At 37.4% G+C, this 27,239-nt stretch overlaps 1 protein-coding gene across 2 annotated transcripts in view; it reads left to right on the top strand.

Moving 5' to 3' along the window:
* Window positions 1-27,239, top strand: part of ANO3 (anoctamin 3) — a 198,583-nt gene that overhangs the window by 50,512 nt on the left and 120,832 nt on the right. For both annotated transcript variants that reach the window (XM_008056070.1, XM_021711366.1), the window contains 2 exons: window positions 13,393-13,551; window positions 25,747-25,847. In XM_008056070.1, the coding sequence (XP_008054261.1) occupies window positions 13,393-13,551; window positions 25,747-25,847 (260 nt within the window). The remainder of the gene's footprint in view (window positions 1-13,392; window positions 13,552-25,746; window positions 25,848-27,239) is intronic.

Below are 27,239 nucleotides of genomic sequence, written 5' to 3'. Positions count from 1 at the left end.
GCCACTGCACTCCAGTCTGGGCGACAGAGTGAGACTCCAACTCAAAAAAAAAACAACTCAGGTAAGTTTAACCTGCCCTTATACACTTTGACCTAGCTGTGTTGAGTTTCTCCTTTTTCAGCACCTGTCTGCCTTTCATCTGTTACAAATGCAAAGCCAAATGAAGGGAACATTCTAATATTTCAAGCACATTTACTACTGAGGTGACCTAAAAATATTTTGTGCAGACTGGGCTGTCTGACTCATTCACCGCTGTATCCTGGGCACCTAACACACAGAAAAGTGTTCACACAAAAGCCCATATTCTCAGGATCTGCAAATATCCTTGGGGCTAAAGATGACCCAAGTGCTCAGATATGCAGCTTAGCTCTTTATTTCAGTTTTCTGCTTTGTCCTGAACTTGAGTTAGCAATTCCTCACTATCTTGTGAACTCTCCAATGTTTTGTTTTTCTAAGTTTTGCTCGGTGTAATTTCTTTCCATGGCAAAGATTGATCCAAATAACCAGAAATAGAAATGAAGTTGTTTCTTATGAATATTTTCATCAGACCTTGAGGTTTCTGATGTTTTAAATGAGTGTCTTAAACATATGTTGGAAATCATCAAGTGTCCCTTTATGATGAAACTCTACTTTTGTTTGGTGAGCTTCTCAAGAGAGTGTGGCATTCATGATCGCAAGCAATGCATTGAAATTATGTTCCTGATTTTTTCAAATTTCCTATAAACTTTAACTCTCCATATTTCTTTACAATAAAGTGGCATTTTATCTTATTTTGCATTTTAAATTTGATCTTTTACGATAAAAGTGTTCATTCTCACACTATCAGTAAATTCTTCAATTTATTTTCCTTGTATTTCCTTCTGATCTTTGGCAGATGCACAGTGTTTAAAGTTGATTAGAAAGTTGTCTTAGCTGGTTGACATTATGGGACTTAACAATGTTTGTAGTTCAACACATAATCTGAGGTGATCATTGGTTCCTAATAATTGTCCTTTGGACCTCATGGAATGCCTTCTGAGTCATCAGTGACCAAATGTTCAATTTAATATCTCTGATAAACTTATTTCATCATATTTCCATTCTAAAAATGATGGCATTGGTACAAGTGTAGTAGACTGAAGGGGATATATTGTTTAAGAGTTATGATTACAATTGGAGTTTACAGTTTAAAGGTCTTCAGTTGCAATAATAACTATAGGGTGAGTACCATTTTATGTTTCACAGAGTGTTCAACTCATGTAATTTTTTTTTTTTTTTTTTTGAGTTGGAGTCTCACTCTGTCGCCCAGACTGGAGTATAGTGGCCGCTCCCGGCCACCGCAGCCTCGACCTGTTGGGCTCCGGCGATCCTTCCTCCTCAGCCTTCCGAGTAGCCGAAATTACAGGCACGCACTACCACGCCCGGCTGATTTTTGATTTATTGTAGAGATGAGGTCTCGCCAAGTTGCCCAGGCGCGTCTTGAACCTGCGAGCTCAGGCAATCCACTCACCTCCCAAAGGCGCGGGATTACAGGCTGAGCCACCGAGCCTGGCTTCATGCAATTTTTAAAATAGTCATGCAAGGTTATTATTACCCCTTTATGCTATACAGCTGAGGAAACTGAAGCTTAACTTGTAGGTAGGATTTTTTTTTTTTTTTTTGAGGATTTGTGGTACAATTCAGGGTCAGGGATACAAATGTTGATTATGCAGGTACCCTTGTTGATAATGTGCCCCCCCCAGCAGTTTCCCACTACTGCCAATCCCTTTATTATAGTATTATGATAATTGTTCAAGGTTCACTTATGAGTGAGAACATGTGGTACTCAGTTTTTTGTTTCTGTGATAAATCACTGAGTATGATAGACTCCAAGTTTGTCCAAGATACAGTGAAGTTCATAATTTTTTCCTTCTGTATGTCTGTGTAACATTCTATCATGCATATGTATCACATTTTTTTATCCAGTCCACTTTTGTTGGGCAGCAGGCTTGGTTCCATGTATTTGCTACTGTGAATAATGCTGCAAGAAACCTGAGTGCGCAGGTATCTATTTCATAGACTGATTTGAGTTCTTCTAGGCATATTTCCAGTAAGAGGATTGCAGAATCATATGGAAGGTTGATTTTTAGATCCTTTAGGAATCGCCAAACTGTTTTCTACAGGGGTTGTAGTAGTTTACTCTCCCGCCAACAGTGTAAAGGGATTTTCTGTAACAAACGTGCCAAAAATAAAAAAGCAAGTAAAAATTTTAACTGCTGCCGGGCTCGGTGGCTCAGCCTGTAATCCCGCGCCTTTGGGAGGCTGAGGTGAGTGGACTGCCTGAGCCCGCGGGTTCGAGACCTGCCTGGGCAGCGGGACCTCATATCTACAATAAATCAAAAAAAAAAATCAGCCGGGCGTGGTAGCGCGCACCTGTAGTTCCAGCTGCTCGGAAGGCTGAGGCGGAAGGATCCCGGAGCCCAGCAGGTGGAGGCTGCGGTGGCCGGGAGTGGCCACTGCACTCTAGTCTGGGCGACAGAGTGAGACTCCAACTCAAAAAAAAAAAAAAATTTAACTGCTGAACAAATACAATCCTAGATAGTTTCTTCCTAAGACCGTAGGTCATGCTGATTTTTAAAATTATTTGTTATTGTGGATAGGTCATATAAACAAAAAAGCATATTTATTAGCTCATATTAAGCTATAACATGCTATGTCCAACACAGATTTACTAGATATGAGTTGTTTGTCATATTTGCTTGAGAACAAATTATTACAGCCAAAATTGAGACTCTGATATAATATTCTCTGATCCTTTTCCTCAATTTGTCTCAGAGAACTAACCACTATGCAGATTTTGGTGGTTAGCATTTGCTTTTCTAGGAATATTTTATACTTTTGCTACATAAGATATATTCTTTTGTATTTTATTTTTTAAATTTTTAAAATTTTTAATTTTTTTATTTTAAAGATGTGAAGTACAAGTTAGGATTGGGTACATAAAGTCATTTATGTACAAGTGAAGTTTGCTCCTCCCACTGGACCTCACTTCACCTGGATTAGAATCAGGCACCTTTATTGATGTTATGTTCCTTCTCCCCCACACACCACCTCACTGTCCCCTGGCAGTGTCCCGCTACTGCCAATCCCTCTTTTGTAGTATTATGATAGGTGTTCAGGGTCCACGTAGGAGTGAGAACAGGTGGTACTCGGGTCTTTGTTTCTGTGATAGATCACTGAGTAAGACAGACATTCTTAACAACATTAAGCATTGTTTTTAGGTCTTGAAAAAATATGTAAGGTACCTTATATTACTTATGTAGAGTTTAGTAGTCTGCTTTGATGGATATCTAAACAGACATATTCGTGCTATCATATTCTATTGTATGACTACAAAATAAGTGGCATTAAATGTTTGACCACAATTTATTTTTTCACTTTCCAGCTAATGGGCTGTTTTGTTTCCAGTCTTCTGCTGTTTCAGATAATGCAATATTTTTTCTCTTGTCGAATGTCTGTATTTTACCTATCTTTATGAATTGTTTACCTTTTCTTATTAATGTAGAGCATTTGTTTATATACCCTGAAGGCAAATACTCTATTGTTTATATTCTTGAAAAGTATTTTCTAGTTGTAGCTTATATTTTCACAATCTTTATGATAGCTTTTAAACATACAAAGCTTTTATTTGAAAGTAATTGTATTTACCAATTACCCGTATTTGTTATTGTTAATAACTGCTGCTGGTACTTTTTTTTTTCTTGTTAAAAACAAACAGGCCGAGTGCAGTTACTCATGCCTATAATCCCAACACTTTGGGAGGCTGAGGTGAGAAGATTGCCTGAGCCTACAGGTTCAAGACCATCCTGGGCAACTTGGGGAGACCTTATCTCAACAATAAATAAAAAAAATTAGGTGTAATGGCACATGCCTGTAGTCCCAGCTATTTGGAAGGTTGAGGTGGTGGATCGCCTGAGCCCAGCAGGTCGAGGCTGCGGTGGCCGTGAGCGTGCCACTGTACTTCAGCCTGGGCAAAAAAGAATGAGACTCCAACTCAACAAACAAACAAACAAACAAACAAACAAAACTCTCCCACCAAAATCATTTTTAAAATCTTCTCAGCCGGGCTCGGTGGCTCAACCTGTAATCCCACGCCTTTGGAAGGTTGAGGTGAGTGGATTGTCCGAGGCCACGGGTTCGAGACCCACCTGGGCAGGCAAGACCTCATCTCTACAATAAAATAAAAAAATCAGCCAGGCGTGGTAGCGCACGCCTGTAATTTCGGCTACTCGGAAGGCTGAGGCAGGAGGATCGCCGGAGCCCAGCAGGTTGAGGCTGCGGTGGCCAGGAGCGGCCACTGAACTCCAGTCTGGGTGACTGAGTGAGACTCCAACTCAAAAAAAAAAAAAAATCTTCTCATATTTTACTCTAAATTTTTTTAAATTTGCTTTCTTTTTTAAGTCTTTAATTCTTTTTTTTCCTTTTTTGTAAATTGTAAATTGTGAGTTAAGGTTGTATTTCTTTCCATTAACTTAACGGTTTTTCTAAGTCATCAATTGAGTAGTCTACTATATCCATGAAAAGTTTATGGATTTTTTTCATTCTGTCTCAGCCATATATATATTGGTGTCATTCTGGGATCTTATTCTGTTTCTATTTCTATATCATCTTATTTCTGTTTCTACATTGCCCATTCCTGCATGAATATCATATGTCCTGTTTGAAAACTATTTAGCTACTCTGAATAGTTTCTGTTAGCTTCTAGAAGCTATATTCCTGTGCGTTTCACAATTAATAATTTATCTATAATTTATTTTGGCAGCTTTATTGGAAGAAAATTTACAAATAATTAATCACTCATTTAAAGTGTACAATTCAATGTTTTTAGTATGTTTGTAGGATTATGCAGTCATTACCACAATATAATGTAAAATATTTTGTTTCTTCAAATAGAAACCCAATCTTTCATCTTTTTTAAAATTGCTTTGTTTGTGTTTTTACTGAGGTGAGTTATATGCATTCTTTATATATTATGGAAACAAGCCTTTTATCAGATATGTGATTTTCCCCATTTTCACGTTCTTGATGGTTATTTTGCATGACACAAAACAACTATTTTGCTCTATATAGAAGCAGGGTTTGTAACGAGAACCACTAGGGGAAAATGGTTGTAACAGAAATAAACTTTACTTGCATGCCAAAGTCTTTGATAATTTGAAGAGAGCTAGAGCAGGCACAGTGGCTCAAGCCTGTAATCCCAGCACTTTGGGAGGCCAAGGTGAGAGGATTGCCCAGCTCGATGGGTTCAAGACCAACCTGGGCAATTTGGCAAGACCTCAACTCTACAATAAATCAAAAAATTTACAGGGCATGGTGGTGCATCCCTGTAGTTCTAGCTACTTGGAAGGTTGAGGTGGAAGACTCACCTGAGCCCAGTAGGTCAAGGCTGTGGTGTCTGTGAGCATGCCACTGCACTCCAGCCTATGTGACAGAATGAGACTCCAACTTAAAAAAAAAAAGGGAGTGTAGAGCTAGAACTTCCTGGTAAAACATGGCATCAAACTAACGGTGTCTAGGCTGCAATCTTTTAATTTAACATTTAAAACAGCCATAAAAGGATATAGGTAGTCAAAAATACATGCAACCACCAGAAACTAATGAAAAAGATTTCCATTATTTGCAGAGTGAGTAGGATAGCATTAAGAAACTAAAGCCTAGAACACAGATTCTTGTCCTCATAAACTGAAAGTCAACTAATGGTCACACGTATTATTAACATTGTGGTCACAAGAAATGAAACACCCGTTGCGTTGTTTTTTTGTGTTTTTTTTTTTGCGTTGGAGTCTCACTCTGTCACCCAGACTGGTGTGCAGTGGCCGCTCCCAGCCACCGCAGCCTCGACCTGCTGGGCTCCGGCGATCCTTCCGCCTCAGCCTTCCAAGTAGCTGGAACTACAGGCGCGCGCTACCACGCCCGGCTTATTTTGATTTATTGTAGAGATGAGGTCTCACCAAGTTACCCAGGTGGGTCTCGAACACGTGAGCTCAGGCAATCCATTCACCTCAGCCTCCCAAAGGCGTGGGATTACAAACTGAGCCGCTGAGCCTGGCTTGCCTTTCTTAACAGGGGCAATCTTCTGAGTAGGCCAGAGTTATGCCCTACCTTGTCTGTACCTATCACTCTCTAAATCCAATCAGAAATAGAAATACCCACTAAATGATCATAGCAGTAATTGGTGACATTGTTTCTGAACACTAAAATTTGTAGAAAAGGAGTATTGTGGGTGAAAACAGATGCTGGCAGCACTTGAGAGCCATGCACACTGGGAAGGGTATAATCTTTCATGCTACAAAGTATAACAAATTTTTTTTTAAGTAGACCAAGAATCAGTAATAAAGAAGATTCCATTTGTACGGCGCCACACATGTTATGTGATGCCTTGAAAGACACCATATATTGATTGGATCAAGACCTGAATACAATAAGTTCCAGGTCAAGATCAGTAACCTGAGGTAGAATCTGTCAACAATCAAGGGGTTGGTGAATGAACTCTGACCATTTCACAAATATAGTTGAATGGGAAATATCTTTATAATATTCAATCCCACATATAGAGACTAGATTTAGGACAAAAACAGGACTACAAAGCAATGAAGAAAGAGATACTTTTATTATAAGCTGTTGAAACAATTGGATAACCATATGGAAATAATAAATCAAACATAACCCTTACCACATGTCACATGCACTAAATTCAGTTCCAGTATACTTTGGATCTAATTATTGAAGGACAAACAATAATTCTTCCAGAAATAATGGAGAAAAAATATTTATGACTTTGAAATAGGAAAAAAATTTTAAACAGAAACAAAAACATGAACCATAAAATTGATAAATCTGACATTAAAATTAATACATTTGTGTACAGTGGTCTCTTCTTGACTACTGAAAGGTGAGAGATACCTTCCAAGACCCCCAGCAGATGCCTGAAACTGCAGATGGTACTTAACCCTATGAAAGTATTGTTTTTTCCTATACACACATACCTATGCTAAATCTTAATCTATAAATCAGACACAGTAAAAGATTAATAATAACTAATAAAAAATTTAAAAAGTATAACAATATACAGTTGGTCCACTGTATCTGTCAGTTCCACATCTATGAATTAAGTCAACGATGAACTGAAAGTATTAAAAAAAAAAAAAAGGATGGTTGTGTCTGTACTAACATGTAAAGACTTATTTTTTGGGGTCATGATTTCCTAAACAATACAGTCTAACAACTATTTACATAGCAATTTCATTGTATTATGTATCATAAGTAATCAAGAAATGATTTCAAGTGTAACAGAGGATGGGCGTAGGTTATATGAAAATACTATACTGTTTTATACGAAGAACTTGAGCATCTGCGGATTTTGGTTTTCTTGGTGCTAAGTGGGTAGGGAGGATTCTGAAATCAATCCCTCAAGAATACCGAGGGACAATTGTAGTGCAATAAAAGTTCGGTGAATACAGTCTCTCTGAAAATATTTTTTTGTACTGTACTCACCCTTCTTGTGATGATACTAGATGATACAGTGCCTACACGATGAAATGAAGTGAGATGAATGCTGTAGACCTTGTGATACATCATTAGGCTACGACTGACCTGATGATAAATCAGAAGGAAGATCATCTGATTCAGATGATCCTGGACCATAGAACCACAACAATATCTATGGTTGAATGTCAGATGATGTTCACAACTAATTGGCAGGCAGCATATACAGTGTGCATACATTGGACAAAGAGACGTGCAATTTAAAACATGAATGGTTTATTTCTGGAATTTTTTATTTAATATTTTCAGATCATAGTGGCCCATAAGTATCTGAAACTGTGGAAAATGAAACCACAGTAAGGAAGACTGTGGATAAGGAACTGAAACAATAAAAACAGCAAAGTAACTAACATAGCTAACTCCATTTTTGTTTAAGGGGACCTTTTCTCATGCTTGCACATAGGCTAGAATAATTTTGAGACACTGAAAAGTATAATGTAGGAACAACAAGTATGCAGTTGTCTAGACTAACTCTGGGAAAAGGAGGAGTATACACAATGACTATGCTTTGGTAAAGAATTAAAGAAACAAAGTGTCCTGACCAAGAAAAAGAATCTTTTCAACCTCCTCAAACCCTTGCTGGCATCCTTCTGGATCCTAACCCCAGTCCCTTCTCCAATCCTTAACATAAAAAAGAACCTGAAATTCGTACTGACTTGAGATGACCTTTGAGACATTAGTCCACCATCTCCTCAGGTTGCTGGCTCTTGAATAAACCCATGGGAACATGGAACATGGGAAACTGGAGTGATACTGGTAGAGTTATATACTGATTTAGAATATTGGTTGGCATTTTCTAAAAAAGTTGAAAATAAGAATTTTCTGGGAATCAATAATTTTTCTCCTAGGTACACACCCGGTAGAAGTGCATACACATATATACTGCAAGATATAGATATAATTGTGTATTATAACTTTATTTATAGTAGCCAAGACTGGAAACAACCCCGAGGCCTATCAGCAGTAGAAAATATAAATATGTTTTGCTACACTGACATAATAGAAAACTACATAATAATGAAAAAAGAATTGCAACTACGTGAAAGTTAGACATGAATTTTACTCCTATAATATTGTATTGAAGAAGCTAGACATGAGGTATTGTTCATTGTATGCTTGCATTTGCATAAACTTTGAAACAGAAATAAAACTTAGTGTGTAATGTGTATCTTTTGATGATTAAAATAGAATGTTATGAAATAAAGTAATACAATAACAGATAGAGTTATGATAATTTATGGCGTATGGAGGACATCTCGTTTGAGAGAGCATCAAAGGTAATGTCAGAAGTTAGTGAGGTTTTATTTGTTGACTTGGGATATATAGGTATACATATTTAAGTATGTATGCTTTGTAGCAATTCATTAAGCTAACAATTTTTTATTGCAATTTGTATTTTGTAGTAAATTACATTTCACAATTATATGCAAAGGATTTCTGGTTTCCTTTACCCTTATTCCATATGCACACCAATGTCATTTGGATGACTTACCCATGTTTCTAGCTGTCTTTGTCTTGAGAAAGATTATTTTTCTTTCTTTCTTTTTTTTTTTTTTTTTTTTTTTTTTTGAGTTGGAGTCTAACTCTGTCACACAGAGTGGAGTGCAGTGGCCGCTTCCGGTCACCGCAGCCTTGACCCGCTGGGCTCTGGCAATCCTTCCACCTCAGCCTTTCAAGTAGCTGGAACTACAGGCGTGCACTACCACACTCGGCTAATTTTTGATTTATTGTAGAGATGAGGTCTCGCCAAGTTGCCCAGGCAGGTCTCAAACCCGTGGGCTCAGGCATTCCACTCGCCTCAGTCTCCCAAAGGCACGGGATTACAGGCTGAGCCACCGAGCCAGACTGAGAAAGATTATTTTTCAAAGAGAGAAAGGCGTCATTTGAATTATTGGAAAAGAAGAAAAATCCCAGTATCAATTAATAAATTACATATTTTTAAAATTTTACCTTTTTTTATAGCTAACTTTTTTTCTGATCTCTTAAGATGAGTCAGACAATGTTAGGAGTGTTCTGCATGCATTTTCACATTTAGTCATAATAATAATCCTACAATGTTGGTAATATTATTATCCTCATTTAATTTCTGTAGTTCAATTGAATGCCTAAGAAGACATCTAATTAGAATTCAAGGGTGTCTGAATCCGGATCTCACCACCTTAGCCAATGTGTTATATGACGTTTTATTAACTCAAAAATCTGATGAACAGATAATCAGTCAGGAATCAGTTACAAATTAATGACATGGTCTAATTTTATGTGCCTGTTAAAAACTGACTGAGGTAAATTCACCAAGATGACCCTTGTTGGCTATTCGCACTCATTATGGGTTTTCTCTGGCTACAGCCTGATATTCTTCAACTCTGTATTGCTCATACATATGTTACTGAACATAATATATATAACATTGAAATGAAATGTTCACATGCCTGTGCAATATATTTCTTTCCTTCCTCCCTCCCTCCCTCTCTTCCTTCCTTCCTTCCTTCCTTTCTTCCTTCCTTCCTTCCTCTTCTTTTCTTCCTTTCTTCTTTCTTTCCTTCCTTCCTCTTCCTTTCTTCCTTCCTTCCTTCCTCTTCCTTTCTTCCTTTCTTCTTTCTTTCCTTCCTTCCTCTTCCTTTCTTCCTTCTTTCCTTCCTCTTCCTTTCTTCCTTCCTTCCTCCTTCCTCTTCCTTTCTTCCTTTCTTCTTTCTTTCCTTCCTTCCTCTTCCTTTCTTCCTTCCTTCTTTCCTCTTCCTTTCTTCATTCCTTCTTTCCTTCCTTCCTTCCTTCCTTCCTTCCTACCTACCTACCTACCTACCTAACAATTTGTTGATGCCAACGATGCATCTAGCCATGTTTGGAATACTTTGTGAACAAAACAGTAAAAATAAAAAGTCTTAACTCCAACTCCATGAAATGTATATTTTAGAAGGATAGCACAGTAATACATAAAGGATAATAAATCATTTAGTGTCATATAGCATGTTAGAAATTAATAGATTCTAAGAAAAAATAGATTAGAGGAAGAAGGATCAAGAGTGAAGAGTGACATGTGGAGCAATTGGACTGTATTGAAGACTTGTGTGATCTAATCTATAATGTCACAGGTCACCCAGGTAACTGAACTGTCATGTTGAGAACAGACTTTCGAGTAGAAAATGTAGACGCTAAGATATAAGCCAGGCTATTACAATAACCCAACCAAAAGATGATTATGTTGTAGACCAGAATGGTAGTAATGAAGGTCTGGAAAATAGTCAGATTTCAAATATACCTTGAAATATCTTCTGGATAATTTGAAATGTTAGATGAGTGAGAGAGAGAGTGAAAACAAAGATGACTCAATATTTTTGATGTTAGTAATTGAAGGGATAAAGTTGCAATCAACCTGACTAAAGAAGATTGTAGGAAATACCTGCTTGGAGGAGAAAAGGAATCTCATTGTGGACAGTTAGCTTTCAGATGCCCACTGAACATTCAAATGAATAAATCAGGAAGGTAGTGGGCTACACAAGCCTGTGAATATTAAGCATGTAGTGGGTAAACATCTAGAAGGTTATTTCAATCCACAAGACTGGATGAAATCACAAGGTTGGGACTAGTTCATTAACAAATTAGAGGTAGAGAGAAACCATCAAAATCTGAGAATGAGAGACCACTAAACTAGAGAATCTCAATGCATGCAATGTCTTTGGAGTCAAAGGAATATGGAATATTAAATAGAATAGAGGTTCAAATACTGAAATCGAAAGCAGGAAGAAGACAGAAAATTGATAATTGGACACAGCAATGAATATGTCTTTGGTGACCCTGATGAGTAAAGTCTCTGAAATGGTGGAGGTAAAAAGCCCTCTAAAATCTGAGCTTACCTGCTTCTTTAGTGGTCAAAAATTCCCCAGTATTCCTATTATATAAAAGCTGGAAATGACTTGGTACCCTTTAGTAACTGCTCTGGCCCCAGTCCCAGGAATGTTTTCTTGTGTATACCTCTTTGTCTTTTTCAATAAAGTAGTCAGGACTGCCAGATAGAATATCAAATAAGTGAAAGTGTGACTTCACTATTTTCTTTCCTGTGAACATCCTATCTGAATGTTACTCAACCTCCTTGGCTTCTGTGTACTCATGTCAATATCTATATTAATGAATTATGAGGATTAAATTAAATTTCGTTATGATGAACTTGGCACAATGTCTGGTACATAGTAAGTGTTCAGTAAGTGATAGCTATCATTGGAATTATTACTAGATTATGGATCTACAAGCCTCCAGAGACACTACTGCTGTTGGTCATTAGTTACTTTATGGTACCCAATAAAATAATCCTGAAAATCTCAATACTTTTTTATTCATTGAAGAAAAGACTTTGTAGCGCTTTCTCATCCTTGAGCCTGGGAGTCTCTAGTACACTGGGGCCAGAGCAGTCCTCTAGTACAGTGGACTTACACACTTGAACTTAATCAAAGCCAGAGCCCAACAGAGGCTCCTGAGATAACATAACCTGTCCTTGCAGAATGATTGTTTCTCAAACATTCTACCTGTTGCTTCACCTGAATGACTCCTTGACCTTTATCTTTTTGAACACTTGGTTATTCTGGTCCTCACTGACCAGAATATTTTACCTGAAGTTGCATCTATGTCCCAGTCAGGCTCTCGCAAAGTAGTCTGAGATTCCTTTACCTAAAATTATCTGATAGTGCTTCAGCTGATAGGACATTTCTTGAATCTTAAGAATGCCTCTATGAGGCACATTAAACTGATAGTTGAGCAGATGAGCAGATACTTTGAAGGAAAGTGGAGAAAGGAACACAAAGCGGATGATGGCTAAGAACATGGACCTAAAGTCAGATAAAATTGGATCAAAGTCTTGTTTCTATGGTGTATGGATGATATACTAGTAAAACCCCCTTCTTCTTAGACCGTGAGGACAATTTAGTGATCAGTAAAGCTGATTTTGTGAACGTAAATAAGAATACTACTGCCTGGATAGTTTTAGTTTTAGTAGGGTTTATGTTTCAAAAGAATGAAGTTAGGAAAGAGTTTTCAAAGTATTGCAGGGTAGGGTCATTTTAAACTGCGTCTTGCAAGGCAAGAACTGGGTTAAAAATTGGGCAGAATCTATGGAAAATAATTGGTTTGTGGGTACAGCAAGGTGAAGGCCTTAAAGCTGTCTTAATGAGCAAGTTATTTGTTTTGTTACATAAGCTGTTTTAGTTAGTTTTCTGTCTTATATCCTAGGACCAATTGTTTCCTGAGGAAAGCAGCTCAGGAATTAATGTTTGTTTTCAGTATTTATAAACATAGGTTTAGGCAGTAATACCTGGTCAGAGTATTATTTAGCAGAGGAAATTAAGGTGGTTTCAGTTCTCGGCTCTTAAGTTCTCTAAGTCTTAGTATCTGTATCTTTGAAATGCACACTGTGAGTAGTATAGAAGATAAAGTATAGCAAGCATTTATGTCTGGGCATGATGCTTAGTAAATACTCAACATCTGTTAGTATAGTTTTATTATTAAATAAAAAATAGTAAATAAAATAAGTATGATTTATTATTTTATAATATTATTTTACAAGGTCCTATTAAAGAAAGCATATGCATTTTGATTCAAGCAACTAGAGAACCCAAGTGCAGATGTCAGACCATCTAATTTCAAATCCTGGAACATCACTTGTTAGTGTGTCTCCTGTGGTAGATTGCAAGTTTTCTTTAATTATATTTCCATATCTTCCAATGGAAATATAAAAAGTACATTTTTTATACTGAATTACTTTCATTTAAACAGAAGTAATTGCGACCAAAATGTGTGTGCTTGTCTAACTCCCACTATTAACAATCATTGTTTTATTTCCAGAATGACATGAATTACATAGCATCCAGTGGGCCTCTATTCAAAGATGGCAAAAAGCGAATTGATTACATCCTGGTTTATAGAAAGACTAACATACAATATGACAAAAGGAACACATTTGAAAAGAACCTCAGAGCAGAAGGCTTGATGCTGGAGAAGGAGGTAGGTGATTTGCTATTATTAGTTATATGATGTAATATACTAGAACAGATATGATCAATTATGTTTTAGAATAAGAAGTGTGTCATAAAACTTTACAAAATATATAGCTATTTTCTCCCAAATGTAAAATAAATACCTGTTTATAGCCTCATTTATATTTGTATTCACTTTTGACTCTCTATATTTTTATACAATTTAAATATGTTTCAGAGGGCATGACTATTTTTTCAATTTTAAAAACTGAATAAGGACTGATTATACCAACATAAAATAGAAAACTATGCGAAAAGAAAAATAAAATGTTGGAAGAAAAGTGTTTACCAGACCGATAATACCTGTATGTTAACGCTGAAATTATGAATGGTTTCTTTCCTTCTTTTTTTTTAAATTGTGGGGTACAGTTAAGGGTTGGGTATACAAATATTCACTGTGAAGTTACCCTTATTGATAAGGTGTGCCCCACCCCTTTCCCCAGGCAGATATCGACTACCGTTAGCCCCAACTCCCTGCTCCCCCTGTAATTTCCTGCCACTGCCAATCCTTTTCCTATAATATTACCGTAGTTGTTCAAGGTCCACTTATGAGTGAGAACATGTGGTACTGAGATCTTTGTTTCTGTGTCAGATCACTCAGTATTATACATTCTAATTCCATCCAGGTTGCTGCAAAATTCATGATAATGTTCTTTTTTATGGCTGCATAATATTCCATCGTGTATATGTACCACATTTTTTTATCCAGTCCTCTTTAGATACATGAAAAAATGTTCAGCCTCATTAATCATCAAGGAGATGCTAATTAAAACTACACTGAGATACTACCTAACTCCAGTCAGAATGGCCATTATCAATAACTCAAAAAATATCAGATGCTAGAGAGGATGTGGCGAAAAAGAAACACTTCTACACTGTTGGTGGGAGTGTAAACTAGTACTGCTTCTGTGGAAATCAGTGTGGGGATTCCAAAAAGCTCTAAAAATCGACCTTCCATATAACCCTGCAATTCCTCTACTAGGAATATACCCAGAAGAACTCAAATCACTCTATAAAAAAGATACCTGCACACATATGTTTATCACAGCATTGTTCACAATAGCAATATCATGGAATGGTTCTCTTCCTAATTACTTTTCCTTTACGCCTTAAAAAAAGTGTTCTTGAAAGGATTTATGTACTTCTTTTTAGTGAAACAATAAAAGTACCAAAGCTCACTTTAAAAAATTAGAGCTGGGCTCGGTGGCTCAGCCTGTAATCCCATGCTTTGGGAGGCTGAGGTGAGTGGAGTGCCTGAGCCCGAGAGTTCGAGACCCGCCTGGGCAGGCGAGACCTCGTCTCTACAATAAATCAAAAATCAGCCGGGCATGGTAGCGCGTGCCTGTAATTCCGGCTACTTGGAAGGCTGAGGCAGAAGGATCGCCGGAGCCCAGCAGGTCAAGGCTGCGGTGGCCGGGAGCGGCCACTGCACTCCAGTCTGGGCAACAGAGTGAGACTCCAATTCAAAACAAACAAACAAACAAAAAATAGGAGGTAAAAGCATATTCTTCAAGGTTCAAGAATCCAATAACAACCATTCTTACCACTTTAGTTAAACCCTATAGGGTTTTAGAAAACACATATTCATCACATTACAGTGATTAATCACCCTAAGGCAAAAAACTGAAACATACAAAATAAAATGTCAAAGTTCATATCTGCAGAAGCTTGTCAGTTTGATGATGTCCCAATTGTCTGTCTTATTTCTTATGGTATAGGCACTTAGGGGTTTGATCAGGAATCTGTTGCCAGTTCCAATTTCCTTAATACCCTTCTCTCCTTTGTTAACAGCTTTATTTTATTTTGCTAGGTGGTTCTTAACATATTTTCTATGTATATACAAATATATGTAAAAAGTTTACACAAAATTATTCATTATATATATTATATACATGCTACTCTGCTATTCAGTTATATCGTTTACTAATACACTACAGATATTTTTATTTTTTTTTTATATTTTTAAATTTTTATTTTAAAGATGTGGGGTAAAATTCAGGGCTAGGTATGCAATGTTCATTACGCAGGTACCCTTGTTGATGAGGTTTGCCCCTCCCTCCCTTGGCAGTTTCCCAGTACTGCCAATCCCTTTCTTATAGTATTATAATTGTTCAAGGTCCACTTATGAGTGAGAACACATGGTACTCCATTCTTTATTTCTGTGAGAGATCACTGAGTATGATTGACTGTAAGTCCATCCAAATTGCTGGAAAGTTTATTTGTTTGCTTGTTTTTTTGAGTTGGAGTCTCACTCTGTCACCCAGACTGGAGTGCAGTGGCCGCTCCCAGCCACCGCAGCCTCAACCTGCTGGGCTCGGGCGATCCTTCCACCTCACCCTTCCAAGTAGCCGGAATTACAGGTGCACGGTACCACTCCCAGCTGATTTTTTGATTTATTGTAGAGATGAGGTCTCGCTGCCCAGGCGGGTCACGAACCCACGGGCTCAAGCAATCCACTCGCTGGAAAGTTTATATGTTTGTCCTTCTTTTTGACTGGATAATATTCCATTGTGTATATGTATCACTTTTTTTATCCAGTCCAGCTTCGATGAGCAGCATGGTTGGTTCCATGTTTCTGCTATTGTGAATAAAACTGCAACAAACATATGTGTGCAGGTATCTTTTTTGTAGAATGATTTGAGTTCCTCTGTGTATATTCCCAATAGAGGAATTGCTGATCATATGGAAGGTCAATTTCTAGTGCCTTCAGTAATCACCACACTGTTTGCATTCTCACCAGCAATGTAGAAGCATTGTTTTTTCTCCACATCCTCACCAGCATCTGTTGTTGTTTGTTTTATTAATTAGATGGCCATTCTTACTGGGGTTAGATGGTATCTCAATGTGGTTTTGATTTGCATTTCTCTGATGATGAATGAGGCTGAGCACTTTTTCATGTGTCTGTTGGCTACCTGTATATCTTCTTTTGAGAAGTGTCTATTCATGTCTTTTGCCCACTTTTTAATGGGGCTTTTTGGTTGGTTGTTTGTTTTTCTTTCGGCATGTTTGAGTTCCTTGTGCATCCTAGATGTTCGGCCTTTGTCAGATATACAGTTGGCAAATATTTTTTCCCATCCTGTGGGCTGTCTCCCTGCTCTCTTAATGGTTTATTTTGCTTTGCAGAAGCTTGTCAGTTTGATGATGTCCCAATTGTCTATCTTATTTCTTATGGTATAGGCACTTAGGAGTTTGATCAGAAATCGGTTGCCCATTCCAATTTCCTTAAGGGTGTCTCCTGCATTTTCTAAGATTCTTATAGTTTGAGGTTTTACATTCAGGTCTTTGATCCATTTAGAGTTAGTTTTTGTGTATGGTGATAGGTAAGGGTCCTATTTCAGTCTTCTGCATGTGGTCAACCACTTTTCCTAGCACCATTTACTGAATAGCTTCTCCTCTCCCCAGTGGTTGCTGTTGGAGGCTTTGTCAAAGAGGAGTTGGTTGAAAAATTGAGGCTTGGCTTCTGGAATCTCTACCCTGTTCCATTGGTCTATGAGCCTGTTCTTGTACCAATACCAGACTGTTTTGATTACTGTAGCCTTACAGTATAGTTTGAATTCTGGAAGTGTGATACTTCCTGCTTTGTTTCTTTTGCTAAGGATACATTACAGATATCTTAAATTGCCATTACATTTAGAACTAATTCAACATTTTAACTAGGTACAAAGTATTACAATTGGGGATCTAGTCAGTCAATCTCCTACTGAGTAAAAAATTAAATTAACTACGTAAAAATCACCTCAATTATTGCCACTGGGTTTTAATTTGTTTTCTAAAAAATGGGTGGAACAAATATTTGGTAAAATATCTAGAAAATGTGCTAATAAGCTTTATCAGTGTGCTAATGAGCACTTACATATTACATTGGAACTCTTTTTTCATTCCCACAGAATATCTCCTGGAGATATTTTTCTGAAAAACACACATTAGGAAAGACAGAACTATAACTTTCAGTGGTCCTATAAAAACTAATCCACTTTATATTGATCAAAGTCCATTTAGTTGGGGATGGTGGCTTATGCTTGTAATCCTCACACTTTGGGAGGCGGAGGCAAGACGTTTGCCTGAGTCCAGGAGTTCAAGACCAGCCTGGACAACTTAACAAAACTTCATCTCTACAATAAATCAAAAAGTTAGCCAGGTATGGTGGCATGCACCTGTAACTCCGGCTACTTGGAAGGCTGAGGCAGAAGGTGAGCCTGAGCCTAGCAGGTCAAGGCTGTGTTAACCATGACTGTACCACTGCGTTAGAGTCTGGGCAACAGAGTGAGAATCCAACTAAAAAAAAATTAATATGTATACAACAAGCATACATTGACTTGACTCTTTATGAGGAAGGTATTATTCACAGGCTGCCCTGGGTTATAGAATAGGCAATTGAAATTCTGACTTCAAACTGGGCTTGGTGGCTCAGCCTGTAATCCCGCACTTTGGGAGGTTGAGATGAGTGGATTGCCTGAGTCCGCGGGTTCGAGACCTGTCTGGGCAACTTGGCAAGACCTCATCTCTACAATAAATCAAAAAATTAGCAGGGTGTGGTAGCGCATACCTGTATTTCCAGCTACTTGGAAGTTTGAGGTGGAAGGATCGCTGGAGCCCAGCAGGTCGAGGCTACAGTGGCCGGGAGCAGCCACTGCACTCCAGTCTGGGTGACAGAGTGAGACTCCAACTCAAAAAAAAAAAAAAGAAATTCTGACTTCAGTCTTCTGTTGACCCCCTTTGTTGTTTCTTTTTTAAGACATTTCTAGGAAGTTTAACACAGATTATTCCTAACACCAGTGACTAATTAAAGAAATATTTATTGAAAAAATTCTCATGAACTCAATCTTGTGGCAACCTTCATTCACTTATTTTCTTATAATTTCTCCTCCATACACATAGAATTAATCATTTGCTCATCTGCTCCCAGAGCGGTTTATACATAAATTATGTTATGATACCGGTAGTTGTTTTTCTCCCATATTTCCTGCTATTTATTCATTCAGCAAATATTTTTGGCAAGCACTAAGCAAGCTGGTGAAGAATCCAAAGAGTAAAGTAGATGCCTTGTTAAACTTACACTGGGTATGGGAGTCAGACAAGAAAATCCTGTGTCTGTAGCAGGTTTTGCTTACAGCCACTACCTAGTTTTCTTGCCAGAGAGTTCAGATTCTCTTTTGAGCCATTCTCTTCCTTGTCCCTCCAAGCTTTTTCCAAGAATAATACTGGATGCTACTCATCCAAAAAAGGGCCCCTTTCTGCTTTTAAAGGAAAGATCATTCGTTCTAGAGCTCTCACTCTTGAGTCACTTCCAAAAAGTGAATTAGTTTTTTGGGAGATTTCTTTCCTTTTTTTTTTTTCAGATTGGCTCTCTTTCAGGACAGTGTCCATTTGTGTGCTATTATTCCTGGACAGAGAAGCTTTTCATGCTGGGCTCCACAATTACAGTTCTTCAAGTTCACATTCACATTCCTAGGATTTGTTCCCTACTATTGAATAAATTGCCCAAACTGCTGGGTCAGGAAATTTATTCAACCACAACTGCATATTTTATTAGAGCCAGCCCCCGCTGCAATTTATTGCCATTTTGTTGAACATAAGTTGCCAGTCTTGGCTTTCTCTTTCCTCCCAAGCCTCTCCCTACTGAGGTAAAATACTTCCTTTCCTAATTGTGAAAAGGTTAAAGATACTCTAGTTCCCCAGAATGGATGTTATTCGTTTTGAAGATGAGTTGGAGGATTTTTATGTCTTCCCTCTGAAAAGACTCTTGAAGCCTTATGAAATTTGATCTAAACTTCTCTAAGGAACTCTGCCTACCCAAGCAAAGAGCTGCAAATTTAAAAAGAAAAGAAAAGAAAAATCTTATTATACTTTTTTCCACTTGATTAACTTGCATAACCAAGGGAGTACTTCAGTGACTATGCACAATAAAGACTCTCTAATCCAAGGTGACTTTCAGTCTCTACTTACTAATACAACAGTCAAGATTCTTTACTAGGATATCCTTTGTAATTCAAACTATGATAAATGACCTAAAAGAAAGGTAAATGAAGTTAAAATGGCTTAAGAAAACGGAAATGACCTAGTCTGGAGGGTGAAGGAAGACCAGAAGACAGGAAACAAGTGAAATTAAACAAATAAACTTTGAATTGAGATTTGAAAAATGCATACTAGGTGGATTAAAGAGCTTGCTGTGGTTTTCAGTAATGGCTGTTCATTAGAATCACATGATGACTTTTTAAACTATTGATGGCAGACACCACCACGATATGAATCAACTGAAAATTAGAATGGTGGTGGGAGGAAGAACATGGATATTTTTCAATACCATGAAAGGATACTACATGAATTTGGAAAGAATGGTTAGGGTTAAATCATTCTATCTTGTAGTTTGATTTTTGATCATTATCTTAAGAAAATGGAAACTTATTGAATAATTTTAAGCAGGGTAGTATCATGATCATATTTGTTTTCAAGAAAGATAAACTTGAATCGCTGTCAAGAGTATCGGTTGAAAGAACCAGCCTGGATGCACAGGGAACATGGGTCGCTTACAAGGTGGAATTCGTCATCAGTCATTTCTTTCTCTTGGACATGAAAACCGTGAGCTCCCACATCCTATTTTCTTTCCACTCTGCACGAACAACCTGCAAAGTCACTTTGTAAAAAAATAATTTTTAAGTTTTCTCTTCTCTCAAGAGTGAATTCTCTACCTCCTGGGAACTTGGGGTGGAATAATTAAATCAAAATGTGAAGTGTGAAGGTAGTGGGTGTTTTGTTCCCTCTGAAAAGCATGCCTTCATCAGAGCTGAACAGAAAAGTGCCAGATTGTCAGTTTGATTCCAAGGGAAAAGGTAATCTTTCTTCTTGACAGCATCATCCCTGTGCCAGCCTCCTGCCCCGTAGCTGCAAGAAAAGGAAACTACTTTTCTTTTCTTCTGTTTGGTTGTTTTTTAAATAGAGGTATAACAAAGGAAAAATTAACTTGAGGTAGTTATAAAAGAAAAACCAACACAGTTCGTGTTGGTTGATAAAGATCTATGTATAAACCGGGCTCGGTGGCTCAGCCTGTAATCTTGCGCCTTTGGGAGGCTGAGGTGAGTGAATTGCCTGAGCCCGCGGGTTCGAGACCCACCTGGGCAGGGAGACCTCATCTTTACAATAAATCAAAAAATCAACCGGGCATGGTAGCGCATGCCTGTAATTCCAGCTACTTGGAAGGCTGAGGCTGAAGGATCGCCAGAGCCCAGCAGGTCGAGGCTGCAGTGGCCGGGAGCAGCCACTGCACTCCAGTCTGGGTGACAGAGTGAGACTCCAACTCAAAAAAAAAAAAAAAAAAAGATCTATGTATATTTTAAGACTTAGGGAATGAGAAGTGTTCTCGCTATGTGTACACTTAGCTTGACACTTCACTCACGGATGACAGTCATTTTAATGCAGAAACCACCTTCTAAAGCATGCCTGTCTTTCAGTGTATTCGATTATTTCACGTCCTAAAGGTTAGAAGTAATAAATTAATAATCAGTACTAGGTAAGTTGTTTGTAAAGCTATTTTGAATCCTGACATAGCACCCTCTTTTCAGAACAGTCCAGGCTTATTTGCTTTCTTGTCTCCATTACTCTTGCTCTAGATAGAAGTTATGTAAAATGTGTTCTCAAAATAAATTAACCCACTCATCCATTTTAAAAATGCTTAGTAAATGCCTACTGTGTCTCCAGCAAAGAACTGAGTGCCTGGTATATATAAATAAATAAAATAAAATATGTTTCTCTTACAACAATTACAGAACTAAATAAAGGTAAAAATACTGTAGAAAAAGAAAAGAGGATGCAAAAAATATAGGGTGAGGGCAGGCGAGTAGTAGAAGAAAAGTGAGTGAGAGGAAGTATACTAGCAGATGATGTGATGGAGACATTGAGGATTCTATTTTAAAAGAGTTTGTAGACCATTTCAACACTCTGGCTTTCACTCTGAATGAAATGGGGGTCTGAGAAATGGCATGACTTGAGTAACATTTTAATGGATCATTCTGACTCTTGTGCTAAGAATAGACTCTGGGAACAAGAAAGTGAGCAAAGATGCCCCTGGAAAGTACTGCAGAGTTTAGACCAAAGATGGTAATGATCTAAACCAGAGTGGTAGCTGTGGAAGAGGTAGGGAGGTATCGGAGTCTGGTTATATGTACTATAGAATAAAACAAATCAAGAATAACCTGCTAGTATGAAACCTAGGTTTTCTTCCCATGAAGGTTACGAGCCTTCCCAGGTATCACCCAACATTCATACACATATTAGTCACTCCTTCATGCTACTGCTATACTCTGACAATCAGCATGACTAGACTTTAGAAACTGTAGTGTTCTGGGCCATCGGCTTGCAAAGCTATGGTGTAGCATGTGCTCTTTGAGCTATGGCTGTCGCCATGTTTCTTAAGCTTTGGTCTCCTTCTTTGCCTTGGGGAGGTGAATCCCCTCTTTCTTTCTCTCTCTCTAATTTATTTTCTTTTCCTTTTTTTTTATTTTTTGAGTTAGAGTCTTACTCTGTTGCCCAGGCTGGAGTGCAGTGGCACACACAAGGCCACCATAGCCTCAACCTGCTGGGTTCAGGTGATCCTTTCACCTCAGCCTTCCAAGTAGCTGGAACTGTAGGTGCACGCCACCACGGCTGGCTAACTTTTTGATTTATTGTAGAGATGAGGTCTTGCCAAGTTGCCCGGGCTGGTCTCAAACCTGTGGGCTTAGGCAATCCTCTCACCTCAGCCTCCCAAAGTACTGGGTTTCTAGGCATAAGCCACCACACCAGTCATTCTAGTTTACTTACTTTTTTTTTTTTTTTTTGAGTTGGAGTCTCACTCTGTCGCCCAGACTGGAGTGCAGTGGCCGCTCCCGGCCATCGCAGCCTCGACCTGCTGGGCTCCGGCGATCCTTCCGCCTCAGCCTTCCAAGTAGCCGGAATTACAGGCATGCGCTACCACGCCTGGCTGATTTTTTTTTTTTTTTAATTGTAAAGATGAGGTCTCGCTGCCCAGGTGGGTCTCGAACCCGCGGGCTCAGGCAATCCACTCACCTCAGCCTCCCAAGGCGCGGGATTACAGGCTGAGCCACCGAGCCCGGCTTCGGTGTATTTTTCAGTCTTACTTACTCTATCTTAAATAACCTTGCATGTTGAACATCTCAATCTGAAATAGCTTGAATTTGTTTGAGTCTAGACTCATTCATGGGGGTCTCTTCCAGCTTCTGGGGAAAATGAGGACTAGATAGGTTTTCTGCAATTTTCAAAGTCTTGTTTTCTTTTTCTTTGAATAACTGTTTAATAAAGACATATATCCCTGTTGGAACAAGCAATAATATACAGGCATATCACAATTTAAATATATAAAGAGTAAATTATAAAGTCTACAGAAATGTATTTTTCTCTATGTTTATGTCTGGTTTATATTGCCAAAGAAAAATATTTAACTCATTAAGTTAAATCTTAATTCAAGTCACTACTTCAGAGTTTTCGCCAAATTGTAGGTTGTTATTGGCTTTATGCTTGTATAAATCAATATTATAGAAGGCTTACAGAACTAAAAAAAAACAAAAAAAACAGTCTCCACCAAAAATGAATTGAGAAAACAGAGAGAAAGAGTCTAGTGAAGCTTTGAAATTAACTGTAATTTTGGGTAATGTCTGATTTGAGAGGCAAACTCTCAGCTGAGAACAAGCGCTTCTGGATAATTTCTTAGGAGCGGGTATTTTACATACCCAGTCTTTCTAATATTTGAGATAGAGATCATTCTCTTCATTTTCAGGTAAAAAAATGAAAGATCAGAGACTATAAGTAATTATCTGGGTCAGAAAGGCATGTGATTCTCTGATAGCAGCCATAGAGCTAATAAATAGAAGAGATGAAATTTTTAAGTCTTTGTGATGCCAAACATCGTACTTTTTCTACCATACCAGATGATTTCTTCTAAGTAGGCAGTCAGAATTGAAGAAATTTAAATCGTACTTGGTGAGAGGCAAGTTAATGTAATGAACAGCATCATTTCAAAGGAAGTTGACTTGTTATCATCTTGAATATAACAATTTTTTATAAGGATAATGCAGGAAACATTATAATAAAACACAAAATTTGTCTTTCACTTGCCTAGATGAAAAAATCATTTAAATAGATGAATGCTTATGCTTTATACATTGTTTTTTAAAAAGTTTACTCATCTCTCTCATTCCTGCACAAACTACTTTCTACCAAATCTATAAGGGACATTTACTAAAAGAGCCTGGAAATATCAACATCATAAATGTTCTCTTTCCTTGGTCAGTGACAGATTCAAGTAGTTATTTGAATAAATCAATGGTCATTTTCAAAAATTATATGCATTCTTTCCCAAGCATAACTAATGTGTATCACCTTGCTCTAAAGCAAAAAGCCCGTAGACACTTGAGACACACTATGTCTTCTTCTGGCATTGTCAATTTTCATTTTAATGAAACTTTATCTTTAACTTGAAAAAAAAGTACTATCCAGGTAGGAAAATCCTTTGGAAATTGTACTTACATGAAAGCGTCTTTTGCTGTTTTTCCCATAATTAATTATAAAATATTAGTAAGTTACAAGGAAAAAGACAATACTTGATTTAAAAGTTTGGAAATTCAGCCTACGTTATCACCTGCTTGGATACGAGCAAGAACATGCATATTAAAGTCTCAGAAGTCCTCTAATGAGAAACCCATAATTACTTGATCATGGAATGCCCCATCTCACCTTTTTCTTTATAATATTCCTTGGAACAAACTTTAGCCAATGCTGGTCTGTGAAAGTGCCTGACCAGCGGAAAGGATGGTCACACTGTCCTCTGGGTTTGACTATTAGACTAATAACATGGTTCTATAACTACTGTTTAGAAATGTTGGTAATACAAATTTGAGATATTGTTCTGGCACATCCGTGAACTAACCTTGTTTAGAATGTTGGACAATATGAATATATGGATACACACATTTTGCAGTTCAATTTTAAAACATCTAATTTTAAATAAAACTAAATAATTTCTTCTCTAATTTTAAGATTCACATGTTTCTTGAGAAGTTACATCATCTAATGGAAATATAAAAGAACGATATTAACCAAATAGAGTTCAGATGTGTCATCCTGGTGGGTGTGTCTAAATGGAAGCAAAGAGCAGCTTTTTCATTACAGATTTAAGTTTAACTGTTATAATCACATGAAGGATATGATTCATGAAACTCAATACTAAAATGACCACAAACTTGTTTCCTGCTCTTTGGGCCTCAGACATTGATAGGAACTTCAGAAAATAACCGTGTCATCTTTTTTTTCTTAACATAGACTATGAACATGAGTGATGTGTAATTCCTAACTAGTCAGTTATTTAGTTACCTATTTTAGACTTCTGCATGAAAATTAAGAATCTTGGTGATTAAATCGGTCAGAAAGGTATATGATTCTCTGACTAGCAGTATGAATGAAATACTCAAATGATGGAATCCAATTCTGGGATTTCTAAGAATTAGACCAGAGTATCTTTTGTAATGAGCGTTTTATATAATTTCTATCTACACTTGACTCTACTTAAAAACTTCTTGTCTAGGTCAAAGATACTTCATTCTTATATGTTGATACAAGTAAAATGGAATGAAAAGTTTAGGGTAAGTGTGCAAATATGATAACTGTGAGAATATAGACTTTACTCCCTTTTTTTTCCTTCCAGGATTATCACAAAACCTAGCAAGTAGTTTGAGGACCAAGTAGTTACTAAATAAAATGTGGTAGAAGAATAAATAAAAAATTATATTCAATTAGTGACTGTTGGCAACTGACAGCATTTTCTACCCCTCTGAACAGGAAGAAGAGGGTCGTGATAAAAAAAAAAATCCATCAAGAATAACTTCAAATATTTAATTGGCTCATGATTGTTCTGATTGGGAAATTCTGGATTTTGATAATGACTAATGTAAAAAAAAATTCACAAAGGTGGTTATTTCTTGTATACAATGGCATTATAACATTTTTATCAAGGTTCTTCTTCATTAAAATTTTTTTATTCATAGAAGTCTTCGAGATCAGTGACAGTGATCATGCATCATCAAGGGGACAATGTCCTTACTCCCACATCAAATCATAGTATGATACCATCAGCTCTGATTCTAAATAATGGTGTCTGTCTTGCTATCCTTTACAGCCAGCTATTGCAAGTCCTGATATCATGTTTATTAAAATTCACATTCCGTGGGACACACTATGCAAGTATGCAGAACGGCTGAATATCAGGATGCCCTTCAGGTACTTCCAAATTTTATTTCATTCTATTTCAATGTGCATTAAAATGAGGCTGTCTTTTGCAATACCTGGGAGCAAGAAATGTAACCCATTCTATAGAAAAAAAAGGCTTTTTCTTCCAAAGTTAGTTATCCTGAGCAGGTTTTTTTTCCCCCCCCACTTCTAATTAGCTTTGTTTAGAATGTGTTTTGTTTTGTTTTGTTTTCCACTTCTAACTAGCCTTGTTTAGAATGTGGGACTATATGAATCTATGGTGTGAATATAGGGATATACACATTCTGCAGTTCAATTTTAAAGCATCTGAATTTAAATTAAATTGAATAATTTCTTCCCTAGTTTTGAGTTTTTAAGATTCACATGTTTCTTGAGAAGTTACATCATCTAACGGTAATTTGTTTGCCTAGTTTGCTTAACTTTCTGATTCCCTGGACACTATATAATTTCAAGGTCAACGTGCCTTGAGAGTGAGTAAAACAGTTACTTTCCATTTTAGGTTATAATAATTCCCAAGATTAATATCATGCCTTTTTCATTTGGGTGGATAGAAATCTTGTTATTTTTGTGGGAGGCAGACAGCATAAGTGTATAGCATCCTTATGTATATAAAAAGCCCGCTATATAGTGATAAGCACGAATCCCTTATCAGACCAATTCAACCAGGATGGCTTCTTAACTGTTCTCAATACCAAGGGATAAATGGTAAATGGGAGGACGGCTTCTTTCAAAGGCTATTCTGTCCTTCCATTAGGCAAACCAAGATAGAAAGGATATCAGTTTCACTCTATGGAGTATATTGCGTTATATGCAGAACGTATCACTTTCTTCCATCACTTCTCAAAGTAACATTAAACAACCCTACTATGCGCAAAGTTTTAATTTACAGTGAAGACATGACCATTTACGCTGATATGCAGCTCAATTTGCTTCATCAGTTGCTCAGAAGGTTTAAAACAGTTCAGAGTAAGCAGGATACCAAGTAAGAGAGCCTCTGGGTAACAAATATAAGGCAACAAACACCAAGGGTGCAATTCAAAAATAGGGAGAAATTTATCTCACTTGGTTGTGTAGCAGAATCTAACCCTGGCTGATATCCTCAAGTTTTATGACCAGCCTCTATGGTATTTAAAATAAAATATGAGATATTGATTCCCATCTTCTTAGTCATTTAAAACACCTTAGGCTTGAAAGATGCAACCACAGTCATTGCCTATAAATCAGAAATTGAATAAGAGTTGGAAACTACTGAGGAATCTTCTTGATGTCAGAATTAAATACATAAATTAGCTCACATTTGGGCTTGGCGAAGGTTTTAAAGTTATCTATAAAGATTATATTAGGAGCCGGGCTCGGTGGCTCAGCCTGTAATCCTGCGCCTTGGGAGGCTGAGGTGAGTGG

The sequence above is a fragment of the Carlito syrichta genome, unplaced genomic scaffold (genome assembly GCF_000164805.1).
Source record: "Carlito syrichta isolate Samal-C Ts95f unplaced genomic scaffold, Tarsius_syrichta-2.0.1 Scaffold302088, whole genome shotgun sequence".
Taxonomy (NCBI): Eukaryota; Metazoa; Chordata; class Mammalia; order Primates; family Tarsiidae; genus Carlito; species Carlito syrichta.
The sequence above is the reverse complement of the archived record's forward strand: the minus strand, read 5'-3'. Positions and strand labels throughout refer to the sequence as shown.